Genomic DNA, 9,807 nt, shown 5'->3' with positions numbered 1-9,807 from the left:
AGGTGAGGAGTGACATGGAATGCTTTTATTCATCTGTTAGAGATCAGCGTTAGAAAAATGACAGAGTGGACGAAGGCAGTGCTTCCCGAGGAGTGATTGTAATGTGTGGCGAGACACGGATGGCGGCACGTGCACACGTGTCAGGGGAGGATGTCCTGATTTACTCCGGACATCAACATGCACGCGGGGCGGTCACGTCTGTAGTCTGGACGCTCACGGTGCTGCAGACCTGGGACACTGTGTTTAAACTCAGGAGCTCTCATCAGATTACAAGTTTCTAACTGTCTGAACCTGAACTGATGGAGTTGTGTTGGCAGAGGTTGTACCAGGAAGAGCAGCGGAGGAACAAAGATGGAGGCCGCCGTAGTTTTTCTTTGTACCAAGCTAAGCTAACTGTGAGCACTGACTGCTGTCTGCTGTGCTTTTAACCAACACGTTGCAGAATTGTGCATCTCTGCTGTCACAGACCTGCAGCACTGTGTTGATTTATTTAACCCCACCTTCTGCACGTTAACACCACCCATAGAGCAGAGCAGCTTCTCACGACTCAGCAGATCTTCATGCTTTTCATGCAGAGGGAGCAGAAAGCTCAGCGGCGCCGTGGCGGCTACAGATTGTCTTTTTTTTCTCGTTAGCATGAATTATTGCTTCTCACGCGCCACCTAAGTAGAAAGTCTTGTTTGAAAAATAAAGCTCCTCAGGCTGTGTGTGATGTACCGGCTGTGTATGAATGTATGAGGCCGATCTGCAGGAATCAAATCAGTTTATTTCGACCTTGGGAATCACTGATCAAATGGCTGAGTCGTTTGTTTCTGCAGCGCTGATCTGCCCTGAAACAGCAGCAACACGTGGAGTTTGTACCTCAGCTGTTGCATAATTAATTCACATTTTCTGCTTTGCTTGATAAACACAGACAGAATCTAATCACGGAGCTGCTCCAACAAAAAGACACAAAAAGAAAACACAAAAACCCGGCGGGGTCGATGCTCGGAACGTTTGGTCTCATCAGCTAAAGTTAAATCACACATCATGAGAAGAAGAGAAGGAATCACTACATAAAGAAATCAATGAGGTCTGGAGTTACATTCGGCTGGAGAGACAGGAGGAGGAGAAGACCTGACGCCATGCGGCGCCGCCTCACGCTGAGAGCGAGGGCGTGAGCACGGTGTAAACAGCAGGTGTGAAGTCGGAGCGGGGTCACCGGCTAGCTGTTAGCATGGAAGCGACACGCCGGTGGGACCGGATCATCAGGAATGCATCGTTACAGAGGAATGGATGTTCGGTGGGAGGCAGCTCGGAACAAAAACAGTCCTACTCTGCAGCTTCAAACCCTGTTAGTTAGTAAGGCCTCGTCGTTAAGACTCGCAGAAATGTTACACAACTCCTCCAAAAACAACCAGGTGTGATCAGCTATGATTTTTTTCTGCATAGGGTTCAACGCCAAAAAGAAGAAGAAGAAAAAGAAGAAGAAAGACGTTCACGCTGCGCCCTGCGGTCGGGGCCGGAGCGCTCGCACGCCCTCTGCGTCAGGTAGCTGGTGCATTCGTCCCTTTGTGTGCAGCGTGACGCCCCCCGGGGGGTGGGGGGGGCCGTCACTTGTACATGCTCTGCAGCATGGCCGTGGCGTAGGTGGGCCGCGCCTGCCGGCTCTCGATGGCGCTGCGGAGGTACTGGATGCCGCCGCAGCGCTCCCAGATCTCCTCGAACTGCCGCGGCAGGATCTCAGCCCCCCGCTTCCTGGACAGGCCCGTTTCCTCCAGGCTCAGCTCGCACATCTCCATGTCGTCCTTCCCTGAGAGAGGACGGACACGTTAGCTTCATGTAGCTTCATGTAGATGCAGAACATTCACTTTCACTATGGAGGATGTTCCAGGTGACAAAGCGCAGGCACAACTGAACATTAGCAATCAAGCTAAGCTTAGCCAGTTAGCTGAGGCTCCATCATACCAGCCTTATTTACTGACCGGACGTGATCAGTGATTTACCTGTGAGCATTAAAGCCACTGAAACCAGAAACGACGCTCAGCAGGATCACCTGGAACATCCCCACCACTGCCTGTGTTCAGTAGAGACTACACGTTCAGCCACAGTTCAGTCAGTGTGCAGCTGCTGAGTGTTAGTGTGGTGTGAGGCAGTAAGTCAGCCTCGCCCTGCTGCTGCTGCAGAACACCGAGGAGCTCACAGCGTTTAAATCACGCTGAATCCTGCGGCTCCTCCGAGTCAAATAAAAATGAGAGAAACGGGCCGAGAGCTGAGAACTCACTCAGACAGACGGTAAACACAACAGCTGCTTCTTTTTCCTCTAACTGTTCAGTCTGTGATTTTACTGCCTGTTTGTCCAACAGCAACACACACAGGTTTCACATGCTGGCATTGGTCTACTGATATATTCCAAATGAATCAATCTGATTAACAGTAATTGATCGTTTTTAAAGGTGTTAAGTTCCAGCCGGTGATCAGGGCTCATTTATTGTTGACTAAAATCACATGTTAGGGGGACAAAATACACAACTCTGTATCATGGCTGGTGAATAATAAAGACAGATTGATGAGCTGAGCATCAGCCTGTACTAAAGTATTCATACAGTTTGGATTAAACATGTATCTGCTGCATGCTAACTTTGATAAATGTTCACAGCTGATCTGTAGCGTCCTCTCAGCAGAACTTAAACTCTGATCAATTAATATCTGACTGAAAATAAGAGGCTCCCAGTGTTTCCAGCCTGACTGTGCATCACCAGCGCAGAGGACGATCAATCTGTCAGAGTCCGCCGTTGTTTACATCAGCGTCACCTCTGACTCCTGCCTGCACTCATCACTTTTCTGCTTCTCCATCCTTTCTCTTTCCTGCCTCCATCTTTGCTCCCCTCTTCTCCTGCTGCACCCTCCCCCCCTCCCTGTGTTGTACTCACCTGCCACCAGCAGGATGGGTTGTTTGTCGGGGTGCAGCTCCATCTGTCGGGCGATCCAGGGCCCGTCGAAGTGAGCGTACCACCAGCCCTTCTTCTTGTTCTGGGGGTCTTTGTACTGGTCGCCCGGCCGGATGAACGGGATGCGGAAGTAGCGCTGCTGCCGGTTCATGGCCACCTCGTACTGCCGGGCCGGGATGGGCGGGGCCGGGTTCTGCTGAGCTGTTGATTGGACAGAATAAAGAATTAGGCCTCCTTCATGGATGACGGCAAACAGTCAGCATCTGGCGGCCATGTTGTACATGCAGCTGATGGGAAACGTTTGAACAGGGCCGGTGTGAACGGATCTGTGCTGGAGACAAAACATAAAGCTGCTGGTTTCACAGCAACGTGAGCTCTCAGCCGTCCAGTTAGCTTAGCTTAGCTTAGCATGAAGGCAGGAAATGGAGAAAACCCTCAGGCCTGGGAAGTGAAGCCAAAAACTGCAGTTCCTCAAGTGGCCACTTGAGGCTGGCCCCAAAAGCTACAGAACCTCTGGTGATGGTGTTCTGACGGCCACTCTGCATTACTTTTTAGAGCCAGCCTCAAGTGGCCACTCAGGGAACTGCAGGTTCTGTGTCTGTATACAACATGAACTCTGAAGCCTCGTGCAGAACAGAATCTGCTTTCCATCACTTCTCACACTCTATTTGAATCTGTACAAAACTCAACCTGTGTGGGACTGTTTCCTTTTCTGCTCTAGTTGCTTGGCAACCTCACAAGTGAGCCCTGACGTGCCGATTAATGAGTCCTTTGCTGTTGTTACCGTTGGACTGAGGCAGCAGCTCTGCTGTTTCCAGTCAGCCTGCGTCTGACTCTGAGGAATCATCGCTGTCTAAAGACGGAGCTGCTGCAGTGAAGCTGAGCTCGGCGTCGAGCTGAATGAAGACTTCCTGTTCAAACATCCATTCAGCGGCTACATTTCCCATTAACCCGCTGCCTGTAAACATGGCGCCGCTCTGCTGCGCTCGCCTCGGTCTGAATAATGAACCTGCTCCACATGTGCAGGAGCAGCAGCGGGTCCTGCTGTTAGAGCGGGAGGAGGGTCAGATCAGAGCCAGCGCGCCAGCAGACGGCCGGCGTCACATTCTACTGATTGAAGGAGCGTCTCTACATACAGGGAGGGATTCTACAGCATCTAAAAAACCACCTGTGTCAGAGCGACACGCCCCATGGCCAGAAAAAGAACCCGCCCCCCCAACCCTCAAACCAACAGGAAGAGAAAGCAGAAGCAGAAACGTAGAAATGTTCCTCCGAGAGACTCTGATGAAGATTTCTGCTCCTGAGGTAACACCTGAGTGGCCTCTATAAAGACGCACCGCCGAACTGAGGCGAGAAGAGGACGCCACGGTAACTTTAACGGGACGTTAACGGACCAGGAACAGTACGTTGTCGTCAGTCGGTATTTTTTACACTTTAAGAGGCTGATGCTGCAGTGGACTCTTCTCGTCATTAAACACCATTTACAGGCATCAGCTCCAACTTACAGCTAGCTGGCTAAGCTAAGCAAAACACATTCTGCGTGATAACTCAAACTGCCAATAATCATCCAATCATCAAAGCATGCGGTCGTTCTGCTGAGGACGGGCTGGATGTTCCTGGGTGGAGCTGCGGAGCCTCCACAGGAAGCCTGGTTCAGTACAAGCAGAGTCCAGCGCTGTGATGTAATGAACCTTTCTTTCTGAAGCGTCCACATTACATGTTAAACGCAGTGATGGTGTCGCATGTCTGCACAGCTCATGACACTAAACTCTTCATTAAGTCTGAAAGGACTGGAGCGTCTGCCTGAACATGGCGGCCTTTAACTCCCACCACGCTCCTGCAAATATGATGCTATCATCTGCCCCCCCCCCTCTCTCTCTCTGTGGGCGTGTCCACGCCAGCCGCCTGAAGAATCACCGCAGCTCTTTATCAAAACATTAAAGCTCGGGGAGGCGAGCCGCTCGTAAAGATGAAACTCAGCGTACTCTCAAAAATCGCTCCAATAATCTCCTCCTCACACGTCTCAATGGAGGCAGCGGTCGCCATGGAAACCCATCCACCCTCCTCCAACCAATGAAAATGAGGAAGTTTCCCATCAGACAGAGCAGCACGAAGCAGAGGAGCGCCTCGGCCATGTTTAGAGGGAAGGAGGGAGGGAGGGGTTAATGGGGTGGTGGGAGGGTTAAGCTCTGTGTTAGTAGCGTTCCACACCAGAGGAGCACTTACATGCTTTTCTCACAGGAGGCGCACGATCTGAAAGTGAACATGGCAGGAAGTGATGCAACAGTGACACACAGACAGACAGGACAATGACATCATCAACACGGCGTGACGTCAGAGTGTCATCAGAGTGAGAGAGGAATGGCTGTGTGAACGCCCTGTTAGCCTGGATCCACGAGGAGCGAGTGCTGTGTCAACGTGTTGTTCTGTGAGGCCTGAACAGCTGAGAGGTCCTGCTGCACAGCAAAAACCTCTAAACTGATCTGTGAGGGCTGACTGACACGGGTCCCGGGTCAGAGTCACCTCTCAGATCAGCCTGGATGTGGGTGTGTGTTGGGCTCCGTGGTCCAATCAGCAGTCAGAGGAGCACGCACAATATAGACAGCTCTGAATAAGAGCTCTCGGTCGTCATGACAACCCGTGCGGCGGCACAAGGAGACGAGGTGAGAGACCATTTGTTCCTCGTGTCGCCGACGTGATGGACGAACACGGAGAGGCTGAGCGGCTCATCTTCATCAGCTCAGAGAGAGTGAGGAGGAAGAGCCGCAGTGTGTGTGTGAGAGAGAGAGTCTCTGACCACATATTTAAATATTTACACCATGAATATTAAATATATATATATGATGCAAACATAAACTCATAGTGTGTGTGCGTGTGTGTGTCTGTGTGTGAGCAGCGATGTGTTCGTACCGTAGTCGGTGATGGATTTGGGCACCCGCTGCTCCGTCTCTGCATTCTTCTTCTTGTTCTTGGCCTTCCAGGTGTGGTAGACTTTGAGGCGGCGGTGGAACTCCTCCCTGCAGGCACCCAGCAGCTCGATGTCTGCAAGAGACGACTCTGGTGAATATTTCACCTCATAATCATGCACAAAGGAACCTCAAGAACCCAGAGACAGTCACAACCAGGCCAAAGGTATGTGGACACGTGGACACAGGTGTCAAACTGCTGCTAAACAGAAGCACGAAGATGATGAGGACGAGTTTAACTGCACGCACAGCTCATGATAAACAGCTGTTTAGTGTGCGCCGCACAGAGGAGCGCCCTCAGAGCTGTGATCACTGCAGTCAGACGTCAGCTGTCTGCAGCCGCTACTCCTCATGATGTGCAGCAGACGTGCTCACATCAGTATTCCAGCTCGGCCTCCGTCTGGGAGGCGAGCGGCCCGTCCTCAGCTAGCTGTGTGTTCCTGTGTGGCGAGCTCTCGGGTTACACTCAGCATTATGAGGAAAACTCTCCTCCGACTGTTTTCTACCTTTAACTCCCCTGATCAGCGAATCAGAGCCGCCCGAGGACAAATATTTACTGCTCTGATGTTTGACCTTTAAAGCTGTTGAACTAACAGGAGCTACATTAGCTCGCCTGCTCTTAGTGAAGCAGGGTCCATTACTGATGTGTCACCACGATAGCGGCTGTGTTGAGGTGATTTTTATCATCGGGGTGAGTTCTGTTGGAGCCGATCACTCCCACACAGGCAGCGCTCACAGAAACACAGCGAGTCCAACGTCCACTTACTGGACCGAGAGGACCTGAGCTCACTGACCATCTGATGCTACAGAGAGACTCATGGGTTTATCTGCTGGGGAGCCTGAATCTGATCAACACGCTTCATGACCATCTGTGGGGTCTACTGATCCACTGTGTACATGTGTGAACATTAACAGTAGTCCTGTTAGCCTGACAGTATTGGGATTCATCCTCTGAGGGCCACTTTTTGCCAGAGGCTGGTTTGTGAATCCTCTGGGAGCATGAACGAGTCAGATTAACCTTTTTTTATTAGCCTGGTAGCAATTCTACAACAGCACATCCTCTGAGGATCAAGAATAGTTTCCTCAAACATGATGTAATCAGATGTTGTCCATGAAGTGATTTAAATAACTCAGTGTATCCTCTGGGAAGCATGAGCAGATTGTATTCACATGCTGGTGCTTCAAACTGTATCTAATCAGCCTGACAGTTAAACAACTTGGGTTCATCCTCTGAGGATAAAGAACAGTCGCTTCACGTTTAAAGACCATCTGACCGTTCAGGCCCACTGATTAGTTTTTGGGACGAGTCCCTGCGACACCTCGTGTGTCTGCCGAGAGTCGACGTGTTGCCAAGGAGACAGAATAAAGCCTGACACTCACCACATGAGGTATTGATGGCGTCCCGCAGCTCGGCGTACTTCCACTTGCTCAGCTCAAACTTCTTGGCGCCAGCAGCAGCCTTGGAGGCCTGAACCTGTGGACCTCTGATACAGGAAAGAAGAAGGACGCAGGAAGTCAGTGACAGGGTCCCACAGCAGGGAACTCTGGGAACCCGGCAGCAGGAGATCTGTGGGCGGGGCTACAACACAACTTAGTTCAAACCAGGAGGGCGGAGTTTACTGGGAGCACGCCAGGACTGATGGAGCCGAATGTTCAGCAGGTCGTGTTCTTATTTATCTTCCATTTTTAGTTTATTGGCTGTAATGATTGATTATTGGTGATTGATCCTCTGTGTGCATGTGACACAGGAAACTCCGCCCAGCTGAACGTCGTCAGAGTAACAGGAAACAGAAGAAACTCTGGTTTGTTGGTTTGTTCAGAGTCGGGGTGAGGGAGGCGGGGCTTCAGGAAGCAGCAGCAGCGTCGTTTGAAGCAAACTCTGCGGAGGGTTCGAGAACGCCGTCAGAACGCATGCTCAGTCGCCAGGACGCCAGCGAGCCTCTGACGGGCTGCGGCTGTCTGACATCATAACAAGTGTTTACCAGGAGAAAGTGTGCCTGCTCTCCAGCTGCTCGCTGCTGACAGCCCTGATTAATCTGTGACCAGGATTTGCCCTTTTTAGAATGCTGGGAAGTTGGAGGCGGAGCCCTGCTGCTCCTCTAATCCTATTGGGCAGCTTCGTGTCTCACAATGAGCCTCGGACCAGCGTGTCCCCGCCGCAGCACGCGGTGACTTTGGCAGCGAGCTGAGCGGCTGAAGTCACCTTCTGCCCCGGCGTCCTGCCGCTGTGTGTTTGCAGCGCAGCGAGCGGCGGCCTGAGCCAATTAGCCGCACACGGACGGACGCAGGAAGCAGCAGGACAGACTGGCGCCGACTCAACTGGCATCAGTCGCTCACACGAGCAGGAACAACAGTTAGTCTGAGATCTGATGAGGCAGCACACAGGCTTACGTTCACCTGCAGAGCTAACCGGAGGCTAAAGGCTAAAAACATCTGTCAGGGCCGGATGGAGGGGTCAGAGGTCAAACTGCTACAGGACATGTCTGCTTTCTGACCCACTCAGTTATTAAAATGAACGGAGCCTCTCACCATCCTCTGACTGAATACTCCCAGAACACCGTGCGGTCAGTTCTGAGCCTGTTCTAGGGGGCGCTGTTGGTTCGTAACATCCACTGTACAACAGCTGGACAGTCCGGACCCGCCTCCCCACACAGACCCCACACGGACGGGTCTGTGTCCCTTACACTAACATGGGGGAGGCGGGGCCACCAGGGGGCGAGCTGTCATGGCGTCCATCTTTAAAAAACCGTCATCATAAACCAGACTTTTCTGGTTTACGCTCATATTTTCCTCACAAAGACGACGGCCCTCCACACACATGCTGATCGGTTTGATTGGTTAATACACAATCAATCAGCTGACTCTGAACGTGAGTCTGATGACAGAGATCTGGAGGATCGGGGTTATTACTTCTCCCTGATACATAAATGACAACAAATTGATCTTTAATCACCAACAATCAGCAGCTGCATAGCTTCCGGTCTTATCATTAGAAAGCGTTCTGATTGATAATGTGGATCAGCTGGAGCCTCAGGCTTCAATCACACTTCAGTGCAGCTTGACTGACGTTTAACGAGCAGATGCTTCAGAGGGAAAAGGTCGACAGAGCTGAGGAAGCAGCGGCAGCACAGAGTCTGATCAATCAGCCACATGTTTGTTTTACTTCATTGTGAGTCAATCAGAGGATCATTGAAGGGATTGATTGGTCAGATTTGTCTCCTTCGTCCGGTTTCACCCACCTAGCCAGGAGTTCGGTCATTTCCTTCGCCATTTCCTCCCTAAAAACGTTGACCCCAAAATACAACATTAGAGCGTTTTCCTGACGCTGGAGATTTCATAATGTGAAACTTTTGAGCTTCAGATATGTGACATTATGTTTTTACATGTGTCCCTCAGCTGAGAGCGAGGACGCAGGAGGCGGAGTTAACTGTCTGTACAGTCAACCAGTCAGGGACTAATGAGCAGTGGTGGTGCGTTCACTGACCGTGTCCCTGAACAGAGACGCTTCAGAAAAGAGGGGATTTAACTACAGTTAGTGACCATGAAGCACACACAGCAGGAACACAGGAAGCAGGAACCAGTGAGACGGTGGGGGGTGCTGGGAGGCCGTCTGATCAGATTAACTCTACTGTTAGTCCTTAAGGTGGAATATTCAATGTCGTCTTCACTCCTGAACTTCCTGCAGACTGTCACGGTGTGTTTGTGTTCCTGTGCCTGCTGGACTGGAGCTACGGCTGGAGCTAATATGACTGGAACCTACATGGTCAGGCTCAGCTGTGTGTGTGTGTCTGTGTGTGTGTGTGTGTGTGTGTCTCTGTCTGTGTGTGTGCTGTGTGTGTGTGTTCTGTCTGTGTTTTGTGTGTCTGTGTGTGTGTGTTCTGTCAGGGGAACCTACATGGTCAGGCTCTTGA

General features: G+C 51.3%; 1 protein-coding gene across 5 annotated transcripts in view; it reads right to left on the bottom strand.

The window, feature by feature from the left end:
* Positions 1 to 3: 3 nt before the first annotated feature.
* The window catches only part of myo6a (myosin VIa), a 66,027-nt gene continuing 56,223 nt past the window's right edge, over positions 4 to 9,807 (bottom strand). For 2 of the 5 annotated variants that reach the window (XM_028396796.1, XM_028396797.1), the window contains exons 30-36: positions 9,792 to 9,807; positions 9,136 to 9,174; positions 7,277 to 7,380; positions 5,841 to 5,972; positions 5,157 to 5,183; positions 2,913 to 3,131; positions 4 to 1,792 (exon numbers count right to left, since the gene is read on the bottom strand). The exon at positions 9,792 to 9,807 is cut by the window's right edge and continues 20 nt beyond it. In XM_028396796.1, coding sequence (XP_028252597.1) covers positions 1,593 to 1,792; positions 2,913 to 3,131; positions 5,157 to 5,183; positions 5,841 to 5,972; positions 7,277 to 7,380; positions 9,136 to 9,174; positions 9,792 to 9,807 — 737 coding nt within the window. In that variant the 3' untranslated portion in view covers positions 4 to 1,592. The remainder of the gene's footprint in view (positions 1,793 to 2,912; positions 3,132 to 5,156; positions 5,184 to 5,840; positions 5,973 to 7,276; positions 7,381 to 9,135; positions 9,175 to 9,791) is intronic. The other 3 variants (XM_028396798.1, XM_028396799.1, XM_028396800.1) reach the window with 3 other exon arrangements.

Source organism: Parambassis ranga, chromosome 24, assembly GCF_900634625.1.
Source record: "Parambassis ranga chromosome 24, fParRan2.1, whole genome shotgun sequence".
Classification (NCBI taxonomy): Eukaryota; Metazoa; Chordata; class Actinopteri; family Ambassidae; genus Parambassis; species Parambassis ranga.
Note: the sequence above shows the minus strand (reverse complement) of the source record. Positions and strands in the feature narration are given on the sequence as shown.